Genomic DNA, 27,151 nt, shown 5'->3' on the forward strand with positions numbered 1-27,151 from the left:
TTTGCCCATTTGTCTCCGCCTCCACTGGGGATCGAACTTGGAACCTCTGGACTACGAATCCGAAGCGCTGTCCACCCAGCTGTCAGGCGCCTGACAGCTGGGCAATTTTGACAGCTGACAGGACTTTGTCAGGAGTTGGACAAACCGGAAAACTATTTTTTACTCGTGTTGCTTTGCTTTGACAAACTAAACTAACCTAACCTCCCTAGGCCTATAGTACATATATATGCTATACTAGGCCAAGGAATATTTAGGTTTGTGTTTTAGCTTCATTTATTTTAAAAGAATTCCTTACTAGTCAGTATACTACTATCTAAAAGCTAAGTATGTACGCATTTGTGACAATTCACGATTGTCACAATAGGTACTATCTGAACAAGAGGATGGGTTGGATATTCTTATGTTTAAATAATAATAAAAATTAATATTTATTACAGGACCCTGTTTTATTTAGTGGAACATTACGCATTAATTTGGATCCTTTTGGCACCTATAACGATGCAGACGTGTGGCATGCACTGGAGTTGGCTCATCTTAGCTCCTTTGTTCGTGCTCAAGATCTTGGTCTTCAGACCAACATTGATGAAGGTGGCTCAAACCTCAGGTAAAAATATTACAGTGGAACCTCAGTTTACAAATTTTTCGGTTTACGAGCTTAATTTCTTAAAAAAATTTAACTCCGTTTACAAGCTTTGCCTAGCTTGGCGAGTTTGTTGATACACGTTTGGGTCGACCGAGTGAGTGGTTCCTGGTGGCAAGGGCGAGGCACGCTTCAGTTTACCAATGCCTTCTGCCTAGTGACAATCGCACTTTAATTCTTTGTTAAGAATTTCATTGTTTTGGTGCTTTTTTGGTTTCTGAACATAAAATTAATTATTATATATCATGCCATGGGTCCCAAGTTAGTGGTAAGGTTCAATCTAAGAAAACAAATGTGAGGATGACAGAACAAAAACAATAGATTATTCGTAAACATGAAAATGGTATGAGGGGTTGTTGTACTAGCTAGGCTGGATGGTGCTGATATGAAGGAGTTGGTGGAGGAACACAGTGAAGAACTGGCCACCGACAAACTCCTAGCCCTACACAAGGAGCAGCAACAAGAGACAGCTGAGGAAATTTCTTCAGGGGAAGGAGGAAGCAGTAGAGGATGTCCCTTCCTCATTAATTAAGAAAATGTGTGCAGCATGGGAAGAACTGCAAAGTTCTGCCGAAAAGTGTCACCCAGATAAAGCTGTAGCATGCCATTGTATTAACCATTTTAATGACAATGAGATGTCTCACTACAGACAAGTGTTAAAACATAGCAAAAAATAATTGTCTATAGACAGATTCTTAGTAAGACAAGCAAGCGGAGACCCACAACCAGGTACCAGTGGTATGCCTGCAAAACGTAGGAGAGAGAGTACCTCAGGGAACATTATCACAACCTGATGTTATAATGGAAAGGGATTTCCCTTCCAAACACTAACACCTCTCCTCCTCCCCCCCTTCCTCATCGTCTTCCATACGCCAGTGAGAGTCATCAATAAAGGTAAGATATAACTTGTACATACTATAGTACAAAATATTTGTAGTATTAGATATGAAATGTATTTTGAAGTTAATATTTTTGGGAGTGTGGAACGAATTCAATTTACATTATTTCTTATGGGAAAATTTGTTTCAGTTTACGAATCGTCTCAGGGAATGGATTAAATTCGTAAACGGAGATACCACTGTATGCATAATTTATCTATAAATTGTTATATAAGGAAATAAATGGAATGTTACAAGAGACTTCTCACACAGCCTCAAGAAGAAACATAAAGAATGTTCTTAATTATATCATCTCAACTTGTTTAAAAAACTTCAAACATTAATCAGTTCATTTTATACTAAACCTTCATTTGTAAAAATGTTGTGTTCTCAGTCTAGGTAACTTAATCCCCCAATGTTCTTTGTCAAACAAGTTGCTCCTAAATTGTCATATCAGCCAAGTTTTAATATCATTGTGTAATGTAACCTGTAAATGTAAAATCATAGTGTAATGTGCAAATTACTAAATTATCACACTGCAAGTATAAAATACACCATTGCAGTGAAAAGCAACTACAGATATGTGTTGTCTAGATGAGTAAATGCTCTCATGTTTATCATTATCTCTTAGCTATTTTTAACTTTCATCAGATTTCTTCTGATGAAAGAAGAATCAATTGCAGAAACTAAATATACATACTGTATGCATACAGGGTGCACAGATTATTGTGAGTGTACTAATAAGCTGTTACTTTTTAGCGTTGGCCAACGACAACTTGTTAGCTTAGCTCGGGCTCTGCTCCGTAAGTCTCGTATTCTGGTGTTAGATGAAGCAACGGCAGCTATCGACCTGGAGACTGATGATCTGATTCAGACCACTATCCGATCTGAGTTTGCTGACTGCACAGTGCTCACAATTGCCCATCGTCTCAACACCATTATGGATTGTGACAGGTTAGTCTCACTCTAAAACCTTGTTATGTACTTAGAGTACTCCATTATGTAAATTAAGTGTAGCAAATTATTTTTCCTTTATTCTTATGATTTGCAGATGCATTTGTTTTGCTGTTTCCTGAGCCCAACTTTACTTCTATTGTAAGACTTTATGGTAAATTACACTGACTATATTTCATCATGTAAGTTTTGTGAAATATTCAACTAATAATTCATTGATGAAATAAGCATGTCTATAAAAAAATTCAATATATATATACTTAGAAAAAGGATAACAAGATAACTCATTACGGTTGGTTATACCTTATTGTTCACTTCAGTTATAATTCCTCATCTACATCAAATAAACCATTTACTATTAGATGTAAACAAAATAAAATCCCGCAGTTTTTCTTTTGGCTAGCACTACTGCATTATCAAGTGAGAATTCATCTTTCTCATTGCTTAGTAGTCTATATAATGTTTACATACTGCAGTACTTGTGTGGCAAATGCTGCTTCTTTAACCCTTAAATTGCTTAACCATTTTCAGGCAATTGGCCCATATGCTCCAATCGCCTGGAGCTGATTTAAGGGTGTGGCGAGCGTGTGGCAGTGGGTTCCCTTTAGCCGTTGATATATCCAACACGTGGGAAATATTTGTATGTGTTATGTATATGTCTGTGTAGGGAATTTTACTGCGATCACTGTCATACAAATTATAAAATGTTTCAACAAGTATAAACATGACAAACATCAAACGAACGAAAACAATGCGTTCGTTTCTGCCGCGAACGCATACTGAGCGACGTGGTTCTATATTTGGCGCTTCTCTTACACATGCTTTGTACAAATGTTATACAGTTCATCTTATAGAAAATTTTATTGCGAACACATTGGTATAAAAAAAAAATACGTACATAGAAAAGTAGGGTCAGGAAACGTATAAACTTTCCAAGCATGATTTCCCCCGTGTTTTCGCCAGTGCGCTCGCGGCTAACTACTCTCCACTTCACACACTCTTGCGGGTGGGCAATTACCTATATTAAACATTCATATGCATATGTCCGTGTAGAGAATTTTATTGCGATTCCGGTGCCCCATTTTTTAAATAGCCCCACCCAATCTTGGGGAACGTCATTTGACAGTAAAGACTTCTGTCAGTCATTTGTCATATTTGAAAAAATCCTTTTGTTTCCTTTGAGGGGTCTTAGTAAAAATATGATGAGTATGTCTGGTGCACCATTCAGTGTTTGAATGTGAAGGGCAGTCCTACAGGAATCATCGAACTTTTAACAACAGCAAATGATTACCATGTATATATTTACAGGCAAAATGTGCACTATGTGCATTTATAAGTTGCTGATGAAGACATAAGTCAAAAGCACTTTAGCTTATTTCCCAAGTCAATATGGTTACTCCACATATTAGTACAGTATGACTAAATATAGGGTGTGCATATGTGTACACACATTTTTTCAAATTAACACCACTATTGACATCATTACAACATGTTAGCATGAAAACTAAAACAAATTGAGAGAATGAAATAAATCGACAAAGTTATTCCCTGTGTGTGGCACCTTGAATTGCTTTTACCAAAAAATGCCGCTTCATAGGGCCACTACAGCTAAACCACGAGAGGTAGACTTTTACTTGCATTTTATAAAAATTGGAACAGTAATAGCATGCACATTCAGAGGGTTAATGCATCATGTGAAGACCTTTATGTTTCTCTCTACAGAGTGATGGTGATGGACAAGGGCAAGATAGCAGAATTTAACACGCCAGCTGCACTACTGGCTAGCAGAGATTCCATCTTCTATGGGATGGCAAAAGATGCTGGTCTTGTATAGATACTCGTGTGCATTTAATATATCATTATACAGTAAATGTATTTAACAAATTGGTATAGCATTGTTTTCAAATATAGAAAATGTGTTACCAACAGATAATTTGCTGTCTACTGTGAACTAATAATAAGCATTAACCAGAAAGTTTCATGAACTGGCTTCTTAAGAGATTCAATAGGAATATTTTAAACAATACAGTACATGAAGGTAATTGTGATAAATTACTCATTTTACCACTTTTTTTTTCTAATTAAACTAAATTAAATTTGTTGAGACTGGAAACAAAAAACCTGTTGGGGTACAAAGTAAAAAAAAAAAAAAAACTGAACGAATTAAAACTTCTCTGACTGGAGGAGCCTCGGTGGCTCCCTGAAGTTATCTTGCTGAGATTGCTCCATACTAAACGTTATAAGTCACAGAAGTTCTGTTTGATGTACCAGGCACCAGAGTCAAAACCTGGCACCCTTCACAGAGGTGCCGGGAGCCAGCAACAATCCAACACCCTACCAGAAAAAGCCTTCAAAACTTCAGGGAAGTTTTACAGACAACTGGGGGTTCCCAGAAAATGATGCCTCAAAACCACTTAACAACTCTGCAAATGATTCACACAAACACGTAATTCACTCTAACTAGCTTGAAACATTTTAGTACAGGACTCCTCCTGAACTGAAGAGTTTCATTACAATCAATGCTGGGTTTCTGGAGGGAGCCACCCCCTCCCTTCCATCCTCCCTGGTGGCATCCTAAAGCTAACCGCAGAGAAACAAAAACGGGACTTAGCAGAAAGGAGAGGTGGCAGGCACTAGAACGAAGAGGATAACCAAGTCCACAAGACACAGCCAAATGTTGCACACGACCGACTGGGACCAGGAACACTGACCAAATGTTGGGTCGCTAGAATGCCAAAGTCCTCGAGCCCAAATATTAGTCCAGGATATGTTGGAGAAGACAGCGGCCAAAACTGTATGTACTGTATTTGTGAACATCATGGGCTCAAGGGTAGACCGCTGGGTGGCTAGACTTAGATGACCTGAGAAATGCAAGCCTTAAAATAGGGAATCAAGGAAACAGGGTCAACAAACAAGCATGCAGCTCTGGCTGAACCAAGCATCAATCATTAAAGAACCCCTCTGGAAGCGTGCTAACTCATTCATCAGAAAAGAAGGTGGTGGCAGACTACCCACCTACTAGAGCTAAAGGATCAAAGCCCTCCCCCTCCTCCTGAGAAGAGCCTAAAGCTCCACAACCCAACAATTGGAAGTGATACCCATCAAAAAGACAATTTTTGACAGACAGCCTTAAGAAAGATATCATGAGCCAAAATTAAAACCATAAACCGAAATGAGGAGGAGCATGAACAGGCCTGAAGTAAAAAAAAAATATATATACGAGACAACCTGTGAAATGGTGCCATGGAGGTGTTGACACCAAATGCAATGTAACAGAGGCTCTGCCAATGCCAAACGAAAAGAGGTAACATTATTAGTGAATCGGATACCAGTGCAAGAAACAAGCACGACAAAAAGGACAGGTCAGACCAGATCGAAACCAAAAAGACGACAAATTGACAAGAAGTGGAGAAATGAGCGCCAAGCATCTTCATGCTGTTGCTGTGAGGAAAGACACGGGTAAGACACCAACAAACTAGCAACCATTTTTGCCATACAAATGGTAATAGACATGTGTGCAAACACCAAATGCAAAGAGCAGAGGATGAGTTCAAACCAACAAAGTATACTAACAAGTCAATCTGCTCTAAAAAAGACAGCCACCGGGTTTCGGATCAAGCTAGGAGCACCAGACGCCAAGACTAGCCTGGCTACCTAGCCAGAAGGATCACCCTCCTTGAGTATGATTCCAGACTGGACAGCATCTCGAGGACCCATCAAGGAAAAAGGTAAGGGAACCTCTGCCTCAACCAGTCCAGTTCGAAAGGCATCCACCGCGAGAGCCTTGCGATTGGGAAAAGGAGCTAAGTAAGAGGGAAGGTGTTGGTTCCATGCCAATGTGAAGAGGTCCACCTTGGGACAACTTAACATCTCGCAATCCAGTAGTAGGAAATATCATCAACAGTCTACTCTGTGGAAATGGGACGGAAGATGGGATAACCCATCTGTGAAAATGTTGGACACAGCCTGCATGTGAACTGCTGGGCAAATCAAACCCCGCCTGTTGAGCTGGACGTTTTGGGTAGCTGAGCTACCCAAAGTGTAGAAGATTAGCCTTTTCTTTCTGAAATTCAGCCTTATCCTGGTAATGTAATCCCATGTAACCACAATGTGGGTAAATGCTCCCCAACCATCTCAGTTTTCTCAGTATATTTAGCCTTTTCTTCTATGTTATAATATCTTCTTTTCCTCCCTACCTGATTCAGCCTGACTAGTACTGCTAGTAGATACTGTATATTTATTTTCAATTAATTAAATATCCTTAGAAAAGGTTTATCCAGTAAGAAATTCTTACCACCAGATCAAGGTTCATTTTAATTGTGGTCTATAAGAATATAGGCTCCACTGACATTGTACTAAAATACTATGCAGTGCTCCATCAAAAATCCAGATGTTCATTTAACAGATCTCTCAAAAGGTCAAAATCCTGCCACTGGACCCACCAAATTTTGTATTTCTCTCAAGATTTTTCATATAAAATCTTGATCCAAAGAAAGTTTTGATCATGGTAAAGTTGATGGGCCTATTTCAGCTTCAACATCCAGGGAGGGGGGGGAGGTCGTGGCCCTATCTTTGAAAAATAAGCTTTAGGGGCTGAAAGGGCACCTGGGAAATAATGGAGATGAGTATGAGATCTCAACAGTTAGGTTCTACTGGGAGATTTTCATCATGTGATACATTGAAATAAAAATTCCACTTAATGAAATTTGCACAGATCCTGGGGGAAAATTAGGGAATGAATGGGAATTCCTAAAATACTGTACTACATTGCTTGTTTTTAAATATTTATATAGAAGAGCAAAATATAAATAGTTGGTGCCATAATTAAAACAAAATTCAGCGATTTGTTTTCATTTCGAGTTCAACATGAAAAATATGGAAATTCAGTAATAGCCACAAAACCAGTGTTGAATGTAATGAAATGCCATTTTCTGGGTGAGCCCCGGAGGCTCCCTTGAGCTTATCAGGCTAATGTGTGTTATATTAGACCGGGACATTAGCTATGGAGTTCAGACCTACCAGGGACCAGCTCCAGAACCTGGCCCCTTTCAGAAAGGTTTCAGGGAGAAATGGCCCTGGAAAACCCGCCTGTGATTGGGGGTTTTCCTTATCTGCCATCGACCGGGGTTAGGCACCCAGAAAGGTAGGGATAACAAAACAAACCCCACATGGTAAGAAACTAACAACAAAAACCGAACAGAGAGGTAGAACTCCCTACAATCCCAAGGAAACAAGCAAACAAGCAAATATCACACTTTACTGCCGCGCCCGCGCAGCCCTTCCCTCCCCGAGAGGGGAAGGGGGGCCCCCAGACCTTTGTAGGGAGTTCTACCTCCTGTTTGGTTCTTGTTGTTAGTTTCTTACCATGTGGGGTTTGTTTTGTTAAGCCTACCTTTCTGGGTGCCTAAACCCGGTCGATGGCAGATAAGGAAAACCCCCCAATGATGGGGGTTTTCCAGGGCCATTGCTCTCTGGAACCTCTCTAAAGAGGCCAGGTTCTGCCGCTGGTCTCTGGTAGGTCTGAACTCCATAGCTAATGTCCCAGTCTAATATAACATACATTAGCCCGATAAGCTTCAGGAAGCCGTAGGGGCTCCCCTCAGAAAAGTGCAATTTTTTTTTAATCTGGATGAGGTCTGAAATAATGTGATCTGGGTTTTTTGAAGGAAGCACTGCACATGTTAATATTAAACTGACAGTGCAAAGAAAACAGTACATTCCATTCACCTGGACTGGACATTATTTCCACGGAAATGTGGATGGCAATTTATAAAACAGTACTGTACAATACTATTATATAGCACTAAGAAAATCACATTTGTGCAACATAACTGTTGTACAATTGAACTACTGTATTGTACATTCAATTTTCATTGTACAAGCTTTTGTACAATGAACTTCCAAACAGGCAGATTTGTACATAATGCTTTTAATATTTGAAAAAAAAAATAAAAAATTTTGCACATGTTGATATACTGTATAATTTACTTGGAAAAAATAAATTTGTATATACAGCATTTTGTTTTTTTTTTCAATTTTTTTGAACCTTATTCTGGTCCAGTGAGTACATAAACTCACTCCAACGAAACTCATCAGTTCTTCCAGTTATAAAATACTGTATCATAAATGTCCAGTGAAGCATCAAGTCTCCAAGATCAATGACGAAGTTACAAATGCACTTTTTATACACTGATATGCACATAATTTACATTTAATTCTAATTAATGAAGTAAGTTCCAATATTTAGGTAATTTTTATGCAGTATGTATCTTAATTCTGACAGTTTACCTAGCTTTTCCATTCTAGGAACAACAATGCATTCTTAAACACTTCACATTGACACTTTGAAATTGATCAGATCTTCTTTAAAATTGAAACTGATCAATCCAGATAGTTAGCAGCAGAGTCAGTCTTGCAGATTTGACCAGCACAAATAGTGGTTCTGCAAATGTTTATTCGTTAGATTCTAGAATTCAATGCTAGAGAAGACTTTCAATTTGTCCCCATATTTACACAAAGGAAACCTAGATCGGGTAACAGATTCTCATTTGATTCAGCTTTTTTAAAATGTTAAAATATGCAAAATTAATTTGGATCCACATTTTTATAAGTTCAGAATGAAGTAACTTACTTGGCTGGGAAATATGATGTGAATTACAAAATGCTCTACAAGCAGCACATAGTAACTGAAAAAAAAAATCCACGAGGAAATTGAAGAGGATGGAAAAATATCTGATGCCCAGAAGAAATTCATAGTTAAATCCTACTTAGTGTTCTTAGATTGATGACCAAACCACACACAAGAAGATGAAGCAACAATGACGTTTTTGTCCGTCCTGGACCATTATCAAGTCATATGTGGAGCCACGACAACGGGAATCAAGTGCAACCCCAAAAGTTGAGCAGAATCCTTATACAGACAGAGACTACCATAGAGCAACAATGGTGGACGAAGAATGACGTGACGAATGAGAATCTAGTGCGTGCTAGTTTCACTAATTTTTGATAGTTTGTGTACATTGTTGGAAGCGTCCTTTTGGCAGTTTTGATGGTGCAGTCTCGTTCTAACCATGCAATGGTTTGTTTTGTTTCGCTGACTTTCTGGGTGTTTTTCCTGATGGTGGCAAACACGAATAACTTTAAATGTAAGGTTGTCATAGTGCCACTAATCCCTGCACCTATCTAGAGGGGGACCAGGTTCCTCACTTGTGGTCCCCGATAGGCCAATAAGAACTCCAACACTGATGGCAGCTAGTAGTATAGCACTGAATCAGTGTAATAGCTTCAGGAAGCTTCAAGGTGCTCTCCCCAGCAAAGGTAAGGTAATACAGTACAGTATACAGAATACAAATTAAGATGGATATAAACCGGTAAAAGAAAAACAATTAAAATTTGATAGAGTAATACAGTATATTAATTTACCTTAATACAATTCATAATGCAGAATTAACCACATCATGTATGAGTCTCTTCTAGAACAATATAGCATATGTTTGCCATATCGGTCATATTTTTTGAACCTTCAGTAACTTGCACCACTTTAAATTTTTCCTGACTTTCCATCATTTCTATGCTGGCTCCTGCATATGTTGTGATTATCTTTTCCTGCTTCTGAGTAGTATGTTGCACCTGGTGAACTTCACGGCGGTCATCACCTTGCTGTTCCTCTTCGGAGTGTATGTACTCTCCACTGTCCTCAAGGTCATACTGACTCGGCACAATTTCAATACCAACGGTCTCTCCATTATAAGTTAAACTCTGAGATACTATTTTTGAATTTCTCGGCTGGTGTTTACGCAAGCAATTATTTTCTCGCTGGTGACGAGCATAACTTTTAGATAATGTGTCCTCCCAAGCTACACCATGTTTCTTTATCAAATGGGACCTAAGTTTTTTACGATCAGAATAAGCCTTTGCACAATAAGTACACTCGCTCATTATTTTTTCCATATGTCGCCTTTTACCATGTTCTGTCATATCACTTTTACGTTTGAAAGTCTTCCCACACTGTGGACACGAATACACTTGAGTACTGTGGACATATATTCTATGTTGCCGTAATTGGTGATACTTCTCAAACTCTATATGACACATATCACAAGACCACTTGTTGTTTGCATGTTCATACGAAATGTGACATTTTAGACTAGACTTTATATTAAACTTCATGGCACAAAAGTTACAAGAAAACTTTTTTTGATTTTCATGCATATTTGCTATATGTATATCGATGTACTTAGCACTGTACATTTTGCCACACACTTTACATTCAACAGGTGGCAATACACTCAGACCATGCTTTTCCTGCATGTGTTTCTCCAGCTGGTTCCGTGTCTTAGAGTGGAATATACACATTTTGCATCTGTGTTTTAGTGGAGGCTTCTGTGACCTATTGTGCACCTTAGATAAGTGAAGTCGTAGAGATCCTATTCCATGTAGTCTCCTACCACAGAGATCACATTCCACCATCACTAACCCATTAACTCCACCTACTCCATACACATCCCCATGGGATGAACGTTTGTGTCTCACCAGCAAGAGGCGATTAAGAAAGATGTCCCCACACAAATTACACACAATTTTTTTTTTCTTTTCAGTTTTTTTCTTTGAGGCATTTAGTTGAAGTTTAGGTGCTTCAGATCCCTTTTGTACATGTTCTAAATCTGAACCAAGGGCCTTAGATAGCTCTAAGCGATGGTCAATAACGCCTCCATATCCATCATCTTCCAGAATGACAACAGAGTTTTCGTGGCAGGTGTCTATGTGGTTATTTAGATCTTCTGGGCTATCACAAATCTGGTTACATAACTTACATCTAACTTTGGTTTTAGCCCTCAAAATCATTGGTAAAGAGTCAATACCAGAGAATGTAGTTTGTACCTTGCATTCTTCACCAATCTTGTGTTTATTCACTTTAACTGATTCTGAGTGCTCCAAGCACTCGTGTTTCTCTAAGTCCACTAGGCTTGTGAACGACTCTGCACAAACTCTACAGCAAAATTCTGTGCTACAGTCAATCTTTGAATTCTCTTTTTTAAATACCTGTATACTAAATTCTTTATTCTCATTAGCTCCAATATAATTTTGGCTGTCATCTGGCACTGATAAAGCATCATCTTCAGTGTTTATGTTGGTTATTTCACCTTTTACAGTAGTGATAATGCCTTGCTCTTCCAGTCCTTCACAAACTGGTGTATCATTATCTGTTAGAGTGCAGCCAAACACTGCATCACTCTCAGAGTTTTGGACTCCAGTGTGGTCATCCCACATCCCTTCAGTTTTTAATTTTATTGAATTTTCAACCATGTGTGTCTCAGTGCTGTTACTCCAGTCCATCACGTTTGCATCCTCCGAGATATGGCACAAAAACTCTTCATCAATAACCATATTGTGGTAGTTGCGTAGATGCTGCACCAACTCTTCAGATACCGAGAAAGTTCTACTGCATGCAGGGCACTTTCGTGTATTTATGTTCTCGGACTTCCAATTCTGTCTTGAATCTTCTCTCTCTCTCATGCTAACCTGCTCTATTTCCTTTGCAAGAAGTGTTTTAAGAGTTGGTTGTAAATTAAATAATCTCCATTTTTTCTCTACTCTATGCACAGCACTTTGGTGAAGATTCCAGTCTCCCTCGCCATACAAATCCATTCCACAAAATCCACATATACGCATCTTATTATTTGAAAGCTCTTGTTTAAATTTTACCTTGTGCACTTTTCCATCAACATAACTTGTCAGTGAATCATTCTCTTTTGACATGTTTGGTTTAGGTAAAATTGATTTACAACTTTTATACACATTTTGAGATGATTGCACTGGAGTTTTCTTTAGACTCTGTGACTCATAGTTTGCCTTCAAAGCATTATCACTGCCATTTGAATCAACAGGAACCATTAATATTTCACTGTCATTTGTGGGCCACAGTTCCCTCATCTGTGATATAACAGATAATAATTGCTGGTACACTACATCACCATCTGAAACCAGAGTACAGCACTGCTGACACACAACAATACTTAAATTGTTCTTGGTAATTCCACTGGCATATAATGGGGAGGATATGCCCAGGCACTGCAGCAGAGATATGGGATCTAACAAACTTGATGGTAGTGGTTTGTCAAGTGCCAAGCTAGTGTTCCCTTCAGCTCTCTTTAATCTACACCTGCAGAAACCACAGTTATGGCTACTGCCATCCTGTATTTCAGAGTGTGAATCTACAATATCACTTGGTGTCTTGCTGTTAGTCATTCTCCTTGTTACTCCTGTAATGTTATTATCTCCATCATCATCAAGCTGCCTTGAGATCAACACATCATCATTGCAAATAGAATGTGATGAGTTTTTGATCACATGTTCTTGGTTTGTTGAAGGTTCATTATCCAAAGTTGAAAGATTTAACCGATCATTAACTTTCAGTTTGATTTGTAAAGGTTTGTTGGCAATTTGTGCTGTAGGAAACCCTCTTACCTTAGAAGAACCATTTGTCCTTCCTTCATTCATCTCTCTAGTTATCAATATAGTACCAGAAGGTTCATCACAAGCACCATTTTTGCTGGAGGAACACTTTGCAGAAATGTTACGTATTGTACGTGGTGCAATTGTTCTGACAACAACAGAGCCTGTCTTTTTAATTTTAACTTTAGGACAACTCGAAGCCTTATCGTGATCATTATTCTGCAGTTTAGAGGAAACCAATGGGGATCCACCACCTGGTACAGCTAGTGGCATCACATTTATTGAACTCTGTTTAATACTAACTGAAGCAACATTTATCATAGCAGAACCAATATGCTTACAATCATCCGCAACAATGATGCTCTGACTCTTTGTAGTAAAATCTTGTTTTGCCTTGGTAGTAAAAGTTGTATCTAAAGGAGAGGACACAATTATGTGAGGCAAGATGCCATCACTGCTACCAAACTTTTGTTTACAACTGAAAGTTTCAGTTGAATAAGAATCATTTATGTTGATAGTGACTAGGTCTTTCTTACTGTTACTAAAGTCACCAATACAGATATTAGCTATGCTGAGACCTGGATTTTGTTCAGGTCCAGCAGGTGCATCAAACTGTATTTCATCTCCAATAGTTCCCGAGTTCTGTTCATATTTACTTGAAGCATCAACTTGTGCATCAAGTATAGGATTTTCCAATTCCTGTTCATCTTTGCCATGGACATCAGAATGTTTGCAAGCCATGAGAGATTCTGTGCCTTTGTAAGTTTTGCTGAAAGTATCTTGTGGATCTTCAGCATTCATGGCTCCACTCTCCACCTGGAAAGAAAATTAAAGCAAAATGCACAAATAAGGAAAATAAATAATTTAAACGTCATAACATAAAATAAATGAGCAATAATTCTACATATATCCAAGGTAAACATTCTGAATTTGGCATTCAGGTTTGTACTATGGCCATGCAAAAATTAAAAAACACCAGATGTATTCTAACTTTGTTTCAACTTATTAGAAATTAAGGGTACAGGAAACAAGTTTCTAAAACTTATCAAACACCTTCAAATTTGTTTTGCATAGTCTACATGGCTAATGCTCCCAACTTTTCTTAAATGGTCATGAACACAACATTAACCATAACTACCTCTTACTTAAACTCCACCATTATGGAATCCGAGGCCTTGCCCTGAACTATATCCGATCCTATCTTAGTGACAGACCAATATGTAGCCATCAAGGATACAACCTCTCCCACTCTACCACTAACCCTAGGGGTGCCACAGGGCAGCATCCTAGGACCTCTCCCACTCTACCATTAACCCTAGGAGTGCCACAAGGCAGCATCCTAGGACCTCTCCTATTTCTTATATACATCAATGATCTGCATAATGTCTCCAACATTCTTACACCTATATTATTTGCTGATGATACTACCCTCATCTACTCAGACCCCAACCCACTCACATTAAATAATGTTGTAAATAATGAATTAAAGAAAGTCCACTTATGGATGTCAATCAACAAACTCACACTAAACATAGAAAAGACCTATTACATGTTATCTGGATGCAAATCAACATATGCAATTTAGCTTCAGATAGACAATGTTAATATCAGCAATAAAAATAATGGAAAGTTCTTTGGCCTATACATAGACAGGAGACTCAACTTCAGCACCCACATACAACACATAACCAAGAAAGTCTAAAAAATCAACCCATCCTCTGAATTGACAGTACGGTTTAATACTAAGTGTAATAAGTACATTTCCTGACTGTCATACATAGTACAAAATTGCATTTATGGGGCTGTTACATTTACCTCCCCATTTATACTCCTCGTTTTCTGTTAAGACACTCAGAATTTTAGGATGAAGTTTTCAAGTTCAATTTGCTATACACAAGTTTTAAATATCAGGAATTTCTTTTTCAGTTTTATTAAACAATAGAGATTTTATACAAAATTTTAAAATATCCTGAGTTACTTTACAATTTATTGAAATATTTCAGTTTTGTTTTATTAGTTTTATAAAACTAATACCAATATAGCTATAGGCTAAATACTGATTGTAATTAAGAAGCAATAAAATGTTAATCTTCAAACACTAAGAAGGTTAGGTTAGATCATGGTTTTCTATTCAGCTTAACAGGTAAACTCAAATATTCACAATATACAGTATTTGACAGTACTGTTTAATACTAAGTGAAAATAAGTACAAATACTTGACGGCTAGGAATAGTACATAATTACACTTACTTGTGCTGTTACATTTATCTCCCCAATTTTGGAGGATAGGTTGCAAAAATGGTTGGTATACTCTCTAAAATCAGATTTTATGTTCCAAACTCTGCTCTCCTCTCATTATACTACGTGCTAATCTATCCCTATCTCACATATGGTATCTGTGCATGGGGTTCAACCTTTGCTAAATACCTCTAGCCCATCATCACCCAGCAAAAATCTGCTATCAGAACAATAACAAAATCTTGTTTCAGATAACACTCAGCCCCTCTGTTTAAATCCCTAAACATGCTAAACATAAACTCACTCCACACATTCACTTGTGCCATTTACATTTACAAAACCCTGTTCTTAAATGCAAACCCTGTTCTGAAACTTTCCCTGAACGGATGTAATAGGATCCATAATCACCACACCAGAAATATCTCTTGGATATTCCCTGAGTAAAACTTAATCTGTGTAAGCACTCTATGCAAATAAATGGACCTAGTCTATGGAATTTACTCCCTAACAAATTGAAAAGCTGTCTAACTTTTGCCTCATTCAAAAACAAAACCAAAACGTACCTAATCTCATCTTCTTAGTTTCCTACCTAATGCTTTAATCGCACTGAATCTAGTGCTACCCAATCCCCCAATATATGTACCTAAGCCATACAAGTTTTACCATTGTAATCATTGCTATCATCTTATATCATGGTTGTTATATTGATTATATAACACATATTCTATTGCATTATACCTTGAATTAATCCTCAAATTATGCTACCATGTACCTTGTTTATAACCCTCAAATTTTACTTTAATGTACTCACCTAGTTGCAAATAAATATTACATGTGCCTACTAATCTTTGAAAAATTTTCTTACAATGTACCTGTTAACATTTTATAAATTTTGCTAGAAATTACCCACTTAAAATTATCTGTTAGATTTAGGGCCTGCCCAAAATGCTATGCATACAAGTGGCTTTACAAGAATGTAACATCATCAATGTAATGTATATCATGGTTGTTATATTGAATGCATATTTTACTGCATTATACCTTGAAATAATCCTCAAATTGTGCTACAATGCACCTGTTGATAACCCTCAAATTATACTTTAACGTACCTACTAATCTTTGTCAAATTTTCATACAATGTATCTGTTAAAAAAATTTCATTGTTGCTAGAAATTACCTACTTAAAACATTATCTGTTAGATTAAGGACCTGCCCGAAACACTATGCATGCTAGTGGCTTTACATAAATGTAAAATCATTAATGCTATGTGCTCTCATAAACCCTATGCACCTTCTTGTATATATATAAATAAATATATACTTCAATTCTTCCTCCGTGGTCTCATTTTTCATCACGTGTTAATTTTCGTGATTTACACACACAAATAAATAAATGAGAAAAAAATTACATTAAAAATTTAAAATTTCAGATTTTCAAATCGGCTTAAAAATATAAAACATCATCAAATGATCATTTGGTGTTATTATGGTGCAATAGCAAATAATCTTCATGTTCATTATTGTAGAATACAGTATAGTTTGGCAGTAGTTTATTGTAAAAAAAATTTGTCAATGTGGTATTTTAAAGGAGAAATTGAGTACATATAATCTTGGATAGTCAATAAGCAGTCTGAGAGCAATAGTACACCAAGAACTTCAACAAAAATCTTGTAGGTCTGAGGCAAAGCAAAATCAACACCAGTAATTCCATCTATCATCATACTATCATGCGAGAGGAGTCACACAGCCAGCAGTGGGGCGCTTGATGGCTGAGTGGACAGTACTCAGGACTCGTAATCCTGAGGACTGGGGTTCTATCCCTGGCAATGGCGGAAAACAAATGGGAAGTTTTTTTTTCACCCTGATTACCTGTTACCTAGCAGTAAATAGGTACCTGGGAGTTAGACAGCTGTTATGGGCTTCTTCTTGGAATTGTGTGTGTAATTACCTAAGTGCAATTACCTAAGTGTAGTTACAGGATGAGAGCTACGCTCGTGGTGTCCCGTCTTCCCAGCAAAATATGTAATCGATGAGTAAATCGAAAGGAAGACTCTCGTTGGAATCTATGGGCTCGACCTGGAGATGCTAAGGACCCCAGAGGTAGCTCCCATTGGCAGGTCATGACTCTTCCTAACATGTCGTATGTGTGTGGGGGAAAAAACAAATGCTCGTTGATTAATTGACAGTTGAGAGGTGGGCCAAAGGAGCAGAGCTCAACCCCCGCAAGCACAACTAGGTGAATACACATCTATGGATCATTCAATAAAATCAGCAGACTTCCAGATGTTACTACTGTTCGGCTTAGACTCGGTTACAACTATCTCTGGGAATTCTCATTATCTGATGTAGACCTGACCAAATGTAAACTGTGTCAACAAAATTATTCGCACACCCTCCGTCACTTTGTGATGGAGTGCGAAAAGATACGTGAATTTAGAGACAATTCTATAATCAATGTTCCTATGATGTGTAACTATTTCATTCAAAATGATCTGCTACCAGAAATTTTAGCCAAATATCCCCAGCTTGCTAACTGTAGATAGTAACTAAGTGATTGTAACCTATCCATCGCTGCCCACTGGATGGGGGGCGGTGTGCAGGACATACATATCAATTTTGACACTAGTTCTCCACATATGTCAGTTGCTTAATTTAGAACCTGTACTTGTGGTCGATCTCGAACCCATTGTTGATGTGACGACTTATATTGAATTTTGTAACTAGCTCATCAAGATTGTAACTTGCTTAGCTAAATGAATTGTGGGGTTCAGTCCCTGAGCCCATTATGTGCCTCTGTAACCCTTTCCACTACCACCCACAAGATGGGTATGGGGTGCATAATAAATGAACTAAACTAAACGCTCTCACCAGGTTTCAGTTTACGGTGGTGAAGGCTTTGGTGACGTAAACCATAAGACCTCCACACTCAAGACCCAATATTTACCCTTGTAAACTGCCCGAGCTACGAGCCTAAGACTCTTAGGGAACCATTAAATGATTAATAATGATATAATAAAAAAATTGAAATTGGGGGAGATATATTTTGATTTAATAATAATAATAATAATAATAATAATAATAATAATAATAATAATAATAATAATAATAATAATAATAATAATTATAATAATAATAATAATAATAATAACAATACCTGTAATAATAATAATTATTATTGTAATTTGTAGTTTAGTTCATTTATTATGCACCCCATACCCATCTTGTGGGCGGTAGTGGAAAGGGTTACAGAGGCACATAATGGGCTCAGGGACTGAACCCCACAATTCATGTAGCTAAGCAAGTTACAATCTTGATGAGCTAGTTACAACATTCAATATACGTCGTCACATTATCAATGGGTTCGAGATCGACCACAAGTACATGTATGCAATAATGTAAATAATTTATTTTATTTATTTATTATTTATTTATTTATATACAAGAAGGTACATTGGGTTTATGAGGAAAGGGTTACAGAGGCACATAATTGGTTCAGGAACTGAACCCTCTAGTTCGTTTAGCTAAGCAAATAACAATCTTTTGACGCTAGTTACAAAATTAATAATGTTATATATACATGTACACATACTCATGCATACATGTACATATACATACGTATACATACATACATACATACATACATGCACATACATATTTAGTCACCCACACAAATACACACATCAATAATCTTTTGTGTCACAAGTGATCAACAAGAGGCTCACAACAGTCACTATACAAGGCATTTTACATCTATGGTGAGTCACAGTTACTAGTCTTGCTGCACACCCACCCAACTGGGCGGCAGCTTTAGTCATGTGCTCCACACCCACCCAACTGGGCGGCAGCTTTATAGTCATGTGCTCCACACCCACCTAACTGGGCGGCAGCTTTACAGTCATGTGCTCCACACCCACCCAACTGGGCGGCAGCTTTACAGGCATGTGCTCCACACCCACCCAACTGGGCGGCAGCTTTATAGTCATGTGCTCCACACCCACCCAACTGGGCGGCAGCTTTACAGTCATGTGCTCCACACCCACCCAACTGGGCGGCAGCTTTACAGGCATGTGCTCCACACCTACCCAACTGGGCGGCAGCTTTACAGTCATGTGCTCCACACCCACCCAACTGGGCGGCAGCTTTACAGTCATGTGCTCCACACCCACCCAACTGGGCCGCAGCTTTACAGTCGTGTGCTCCACACCCACCCAACTGGGCGGCAGCTTTACAATCATGTGCTCCACACCCATCCAACTGGGCGGCAGCTTTACAGTCATGTGCTCCACACCCACCCAACTGGGCGGCAGCTTTACAGTCGTGTGCTCCACACCCACCCAACTGGGCGGCAGCTTTACAGTCATGTGCTCCACACCCATCCAACTGGGCGGCAGCTTTACAGTCATGTGCTCCACACCCACCCAACTGGGCGGCAGCTTTACAGTCGTGTGCTCCACACCCACCCAACTGGGCGGCAGCTTTACAATCATGTGCTCCACACCCATCCCAACTGGGCGGCAGCTTTACAGTCATGTGTTTTACACCCACCCAACTGGGCGGCAGCTTTACAGTCGTGTGCTCCACACCCACCCAACTGGGCGGCAGCTTTACAGTCATGTGCTCCACAGCCATCCAACTGGGCGGCAGCTTTACAGTCATGTCTTTCTGTAAAGGAGTCAGGAGTGAGTCTGGGTCGAGGGAGGGGAAAGACGTACCGTGCGCGCTCCGTTAAAATCGTGACATTAACCGGGATTTCTTAGGACTACAGCCATGGATTACTGATTACAGATATCACAAAGTGCATAGTGACCCACTGGAAAATTGAAAATAGTCATTAACAATGGAACTTTGTGTTAAATAGAGAATAAACGGGAGACCACGTGGGAGCCAGTACACGAGGCTTTGTGTATATGCGTGTAGGCGATATGAGGAAAAAATAGTGAACAGTGATTCGTGGAACAGTGAAGTGAAACGGGTATCACAACACACATATAAGTTGGAAGTGTATTAAAATCGTGCATAGAATATTATAAATATAGAATACTAGAAATATAGAATAGTGGCAAGAGGCGGCATCAGCTAGGCTGTGTTTACACAAGCCACGAGGCCTACCCCAGGACACGTCCCACAGGGATAAAATACGGAAAATATATAGTGTAATATGGAAATGTGGATCTAGGAATTAGTAATAAAGTGAGTGAGTACCATTGCAAGCCGGAAATTAGTCGGAAAATTCCTTGTAAGAATACAAGCAAAGAATAAATCAGTGTTATAAATCGAGTAACTGGAAACTGGTGACATCAACCTGGGACAACAAGAGGTCACCTGTACCGACCGGGGACCATCTTCGCTACCCTACGCTAAGTACCTGCCATAAAGTTTGAACAAAATAACATACATAATATTACAAATATACGGTATACATATAATATAAATATTAAATATATAAATATGTAAATATATACAGTACATATAATTTTATAAAGAGTTAAAAAGACTGACATCAACAAGTGATCCATACAGTGAAGCACAAATACAATACAATAAATTCATCAGACAATGGAGAGGTGTAGCGAGTGTTCGGGAGTATTGGGAAAACGTAATGCAGGCGTCAAGTGTTGCATCTGTAACATAAGATTTCACCTGGGCTGTGCAGAATTATCTCCAGGATGCACAAAAAGGCAAGGAATTTACTGGGTTTACAAAGATGACAGATTATTGTTGGAGAACATAACTAAACTGATGAAAAACATTCCCGAGTCACAGAGATTATCATTCACAGAAAAGCTACCAGTGATATATGCGGACTGGGAAAAGACAACATTGGATAACGACCAAAACTCAGGAACAGATCGTTTAGAGAACTGCAGCAGTAGTGTGGAGGAAGAGGGTATTGGGGTACAAAATAACAGCAATATTGCAGAGCCAGGTAACATAAACGATGAGAGCAACAGTGAGACAGAGTGAAGGAATTGGGACGAAAGACGGAGATGGCTCCAATAAAGAGGTAGACAAGACAGGCACAGGTATAAATACCTTGAAAAACGCAAAACCGGAACAAATTTGCAAATTCTACGCTTAAGGAATATGCAAATATGGAAAATTAGGAGCAAAATGCCATTTTCTGCATCCTCGAAAATGCAGGAACATGTTGGCGAGGGGTGCATGCCGTTTTGGAACAGGGGTGTAGATACTTCCACCCTAAATTATGTCAATTTTCAATTAGTTAGTTTAGTTCATTTATTATGCACCCCATACCCATCTTGTGGGCGGTAGTGGAAAGGGGATACAGAGGCACATAATGGGCTCAGGGACTGAACCTCACAATTAATTTAGCTAAGCAAGTTACAATCTTGATGAGCTAGTTACAAAATTCAATATAAGTCGTCACATCAACAATGGGTTCGAGATCGACCTCAAGTACAGGTTCTAAATTAAGCAACTGACATATGTGGAGAGCTAGTGTCACAATTGATATGTTTGTCCTGCACACCGCCCCCCATCCAGTGGGCAGCGGTGGATAGGTTACAATCACTTAGTTACTACCTACAGTTAGCAAACTGGGGATATTTGGCTAAAATTTCTGGTAGCAGATCATTTTGAATGAAATATTGACACATCGCTGGAACATTGGTTATAGAATTGTCTCTAAATTCACGTATCTTTTCGCACTCCATCACATAATGACGGAGGGTGTGCGAATAATTTTGTTGACACAGTTTACATTTGGTCAGGTCTACATCAGTAGATAATGAGAATTCCCAGAGATACTTGTAACCGAGTTACTGTAACATGCTCGTGTCCGAAGCTAGACACAAATACAACAAAATTATTAATTTTCAATTAGGGACAAAAAATGCTACAATCTTCAGTGTCCGGAATTGAGAGCATTTAAGGATGATAAGGAGTCACTTACAATTAATGTATCAAGTTTGGAGACTTGTACAGCTATCAGAATAATAACAAACTCTGCTTTCAGACAACACTCAGCCCCCTTGTTTAAATCCCTTAACTTGCTAAATATTAACTCCCGCCACACATTCTCTTGGGTCAACTACATTTACAAAACCCTGTTCTTAAATGCAAACCATGCTCTGAAACTCTCCCTGGACAGATGTAATAGGATCCATTATCACCACACCAGAAATAAATATCTCTTTGATATCCCCAGGGTCAAACTTAATCTGTGTAAACACTCTATGCAAATTCAAGGGGCCTAGTCTATGGAACTCACTCCCTAGTGAATTGAAAAGCTGTCAAACTTTTGCCTCATTTAAAAACAAAAACAAAAAGTACCTAATTTCATCTTCGTAGTTTCTACCTACCTACCTACCTTTCTTTCCTACACTGAGCTTTAAATTTGCGCTGTATCTAGTGCTACCCAATCTTCCAATCTTTATGTACTTAATCCAATCAACTTTATCATTGTGTTCATTGCTGTCTTCTTTTATGTGCTAGCCATATGCTGTACTGTGCCTACTATTTTTTTGTTAAACTACCATTCAAGCTGTCATTGCAATCAATCTGAGCCACCTATGTGCTTTAATATACCTACAATTTTTCTCTCATCTTTTATTTTTTTTCTTGCTATGTAACTGTTATCATTTTTATAAATTTTGCAAGTATTTACCTACTTGACATCACTCTGTACTCCTACTCAAATCTCTGAATATGTTAGATATTAAGTCACTGCACATTCTCTCATGTGTATTATACATATATAAAACGCTGAACTGTAATGCCAATCCTGACCTCAAAAGCTTCATTGAAGGTTGTAACAGATCCCATGAGCACCACACCAGAAATAAATTCAGTTTTGATATTCCAAGAGTACGACTTAATCAAACTAGAAATGCTCTACAAATCAAGGGACCCAGAATGTGGAATGACCTTCCCAACCATGTTAAAGACTGTACCTCTCAACTAGTTTAAGATAAAAACGAAGCACTACCTAATAAATTCCCTGTAACCTACCTTACCCCCTATTGTCAACCCATGTCTGTTTTCTTAAACAACGCTGTTTGTCGACCTAATTATATTTGTGCTGCGTTTTCAGCCATGTTTCCCCCTTTTTTATCTTTATTTTTATTTGTTCTCAACACATTTTATTCTTTATACTCTATTAGTATTAAGTTTTAGTCATTAATGTTTTTCCTGCCCGAAACGCTTTGCGTAATAGTGGCTTTAGGCATTGTATGTACTAGCTCCATCTATAAATCGATCAAATTATGTAAAATCTCTTGTATGTATGTATCTTACCTGAATAAACATTTTATTTTATTTATTTATTTTACTTAAAATTTTCTTAGATTAAGGACCTGCCCGAAACGCTGCGCTTACTAGTGGCTTTACAAGAATGTAATTACTATGCTATGTATCCTCTCAATCCCAATGTACCTTCTTGTATATCTATATAAATAAAAATGGAAATGTTCGTTTGTTCAAAATCGCTAATCTCCGAAAGTTCTTCACCGATTGCTTTGAAATTTTCACACAATGTTCCATTCGCATCCGAGCAGGTTTTTATATTCATATTGATGTCACGTCTGTGATGGAAAAAAAACATTTTTTTTAAACTGTGTTTTTCATGTATTTTTCATGTGAGAGAAATCTTCGAAACCTCTTTACCGATTGCTTTGAAATTTTGACACGACGTTGCATTCGAATAGGCGCGTGTTTCTATACACTTACTATATACATGCCTTACCTGACGTTGCATTCGAATAGGCGCGTGTTTCTATACACTTACTATATACATGCCTTACCTGTGACCGTAGAAAACATGCTTTTTTTCAAAAACATCGCCATCTGTTGGATGTAAGAGCAACACACGTTGTAATCTCCCAAAGTTCTTCACCGATTGCTTTGAAATTCTGATGCAACGTTCCATTCGAATATGAGCGTCTTTTTATATACTGTACCTCCTATATTGATGCCACCTCTGTGACAGGTAAAAACATACATTTTTAAAAACAGTGCCATCTGTTACACATAATAGCAACATGCACGCTATACCAAATATGTCACGAATTCCATTTAAAAGTTTCCAATTACATTAATAAATTTTATTTTCATAGATTTTGATTTATTTAATTATTTATTTATTTATTTTGTGTGACATTGTGTTGGAATTGAGCTAGTGTTGTTCACCATGCCGTTCATTTTGTAAGTATAAGTATAGATGCCACACCTGTGACAGGTAAAACTAAGCTTTTTCTTGAAAAACAGCGCCATCTGTTTCATGTAAGATCAACACACATGCTATACTAGATATGTTACAATTCCATTTCAATGTTTCTGATTGCATTGATAAATTGACTTTTCATAGATTTTGATTTATTTTCATTTTGATTTAATTATTTTGTGTGAATTGCGTTGGAATTGAGCTGTGCTGTTTACCATACCCTTCATTTCGTGAGTATAGTTTATTTTTTTACTTTTTCATATTTTCATTTCATTTTTTAACTGTTTTTCTTATATTTCAGTGATGGGAACATCATATCACTTGATGTTCCCAATTTTCTGATGGGAACATCAGACCATTTGGGAAGGACAAAGTGGGGACATTGCGTTGGCGAGGGAGTGGCGAATGGTGGGGATGACGAGGGCACAGAAGCGAGAAAACGTGGGGAGGACGAGGGGACAAGGGAGGGGTTAATGGTGGAGAAGGACGAGGGGACGGGGGAGTTTGGGATGGTGGGGAGGCCGCGGAGACGGGTGAGGGGGGAATTGTGGGGGTGGGGACTGGGGGACAGGGAAGCTTCCAGGGGACAGGAATATATTCAGGAGTATGACTCCCATACTCCCACACGTGAGGGAGTATGGGTTCGAGTCACTTCTCGAACCCTCACGTGTGCCCCAAAGAATGAGGTGATTTGATAAATTGCTATGCCCAAGATTACCATCCGAGTGCCGGCGGGGAAGTGGTTCAAATAGCTTCGGCTATCACTTCCTTATGTCCGGTCGTGATAGTCAAGTGGATTAAGGCGTCCTGTAGATACCAGTTACGTTGCTCCTGGCAGTATGGGTTCAAGTCACTTCTGGGAAGTGACTCGAACCACTCCAGGGAACAATACTCTAGCTCTTGTGCTAACACCAGAAGAGGACATGATCGATCAAATACAGGTAGGGGAGATCATAATATTATAAGATGGACTACAGTTATATAAATCCTAGTGAAGGTCCTGGGTATTGACGTTCTAGACTACCCTCGAGGAGACTATCACGGAATGAGAGAGAAATTACAGGAACTCTACAAGTGCCCGGAAGATTGGCAAATGCTTTTCAATATAACAAAAAATGTAAGTCCTTGCAAGTGGGGCATAACAATACACGTCATAACTATCAAATCAACAACATTACCTTGCAGCTGATTGATGAAGAAAACGACCTTGGAGCCAGAATCAATCACTGAAAATTGCACAAGTGAGAGCTGCAGTAAGAAAAGCAAAACGAATCCTAGTAAAAATCAAAATAAACTCTGACAAGGAAAAGAAGGTAGTTATACAACTGTACAAATCTCTGGTGTGGCCGCAATCCGATTATTATATCCAAACATGGATACCTCATCTTCAGCAAGACATAGATGATTTGGGAAAGTTGAGCAACAGGCAAAAGAATCATCCCAGAACTAAGTCAACTCATATTAGGAATGGTTGAGAGCCACAGGGCTAAGAACACCTGCAAACTATAATATTAATAATAATAATAATAATAATAATAATAATAATAATAATAATAATACTTTATTTGCAGGAAGGTACAATGGGTTCGTGAGATGACATAAGATATGTATTTTTACATTCACGCAAAGCCACTAACACGCATAGCGTTTCGGGCTGGTCCTTAATCTAACATATCAGTTAAGATGAAAAGGTACATTGTAGCAAGATTTTATATCAACAAATAACTACAATATAAGTTGATAGAGGTGATTACATTGGTAAGGATAAATGTCTTAAGTACTAAGATTGAGGGAAGTGGGTAGCACAAGATACAGTGTGAGTTTGAAGCACAAGGTAGGAAACTATGAGGATGAAATCAGGTACTTTTTTATTTTACTTTTGAACAGGGCATGGGTTGGACAATTTTTTAATTCATCAGGGAGTGAGTTCCAAAGACTGGGCCCTTTTATTTGCATGGAGTGTTTGCACAGATTTAGTCTGACTCTGGGGATATCGAAGATATATTTATTTCTGGTCCGGTGCTCATAAGTTCTATTACACCTATCAAGGAAAAGTTTAAATTTCAGATCAAGATTAGCATTTATGAACAAGGTTTTGTACATGTAGATAGCATATGAGAATGTGTGGAGTGAGTGTATGATTAGCATGTAAATTTTGTAACTAGCTCATCAAGATTGTAACTTGCTTAGCTAAATGAATTGTGGGGGTTCAGTGCCTGAGCCCATTATGTGCCTCTGTAACCCTTTCCACTACCGCCCACAAGATGGGTATGGGGTGCATAATAAATGAACTAAACTAACTAAGGGACTTAAATAGAGTGGCTGTGTGTTGTCTGAAGACAGAGTTTGTTATAGTTACTAGACATAACAGGGCTGATCTCGTCAAAACTTTTAAAATACTGAACAGTTTGGAGGATCCAAACTTCCTCAAAAAGTCAGATATAACACCAACAAGGAACAACGGCTTCAAGCTCAAGAAGCCACAATGTAGGACTGAAAACAGGAGATGCTTTTTCACCCACAGGATTATGTAAAAACATGGAACCGCCTACCCGCCGAAGCCGTAAATGTCAAAACACTGCTACAGTTAAAAGGCTCGATAATAGCATCACGATAAATGGGGCGACCTTTGACAAGCCGCCGGCTTTCTTTCCTTGTCGAGGCCACTAGAGATATAAGGGCCCCTCAGGTAAATTCAAGTAAATAAAGCATCGTTAAGTAAGTAATTATCAAAAGAAGGCAGCAAGCCGGGAAGGTTATGTAGCACAAGGCACCATGAAGACGCCGCGCGATCATGGCACTCCT

At 38.5% G+C, this 27,151-nt stretch overlaps 2 protein-coding genes across 5 annotated transcripts in view; one reads left to right on the plus strand and one right to left on the minus strand.

Annotated features, from left to right (window-relative positions):
- The window catches only part of LOC123758340 (ATP-binding cassette sub-family C member 3), a 58,142-nt gene extending 50,541 nt beyond the window's left edge, over nt 1-7,601 (plus strand). For all 3 annotated transcript variants that reach the window (XM_045742631.2, XM_045742630.2, XM_069322636.1), the window contains 3 exons: nt 438-604; nt 2,278-2,472; nt 4,195-7,601. In XM_045742631.2, the coding sequence (XP_045598587.2) occupies nt 438-604; nt 2,278-2,472; nt 4,195-4,306 (474 nt within the window). In that variant the 3' untranslated portion in view covers nt 4,307-7,601. The remainder of the gene's footprint in view (nt 1-437; nt 605-2,277; nt 2,473-4,194) is intronic.
- Nucleotides 1-18,148, minus strand: part of LOC123758341 (uncharacterized) — a 38,158-nt gene extending 20,010 nt beyond the window's left edge. Inside the window, exons 1-2 of one of the 2 annotated variants that reach the window (XM_045742633.2) lie at nt 18,034-18,148; nt 9,895-13,743 (exon numbers count right to left, since the gene is read on the minus strand). In XM_045742633.2, the coding sequence (XP_045598589.2) occupies nt 9,928-13,728 (3,801 nt within the window). In that variant the 5' untranslated portion in view covers nt 13,729-13,743; nt 18,034-18,148 and the 3' untranslated portion in view covers nt 9,895-9,927. The remainder of the gene's footprint in view (nt 1-9,894; nt 13,744-18,033) is intronic. The other variant, XM_045742634.2, reaches the window with a different exon arrangement.
- Nucleotides 18,149-27,151: the final 9,003 nt, after the last annotated feature.

The sequence above is a fragment of the Procambarus clarkii genome, chromosome 11 (genome assembly GCF_040958095.1).
Source record: "Procambarus clarkii isolate CNS0578487 chromosome 11, FALCON_Pclarkii_2.0, whole genome shotgun sequence".
Taxonomy (NCBI): Eukaryota; Metazoa; Arthropoda; class Malacostraca; order Decapoda; family Cambaridae; genus Procambarus; species Procambarus clarkii.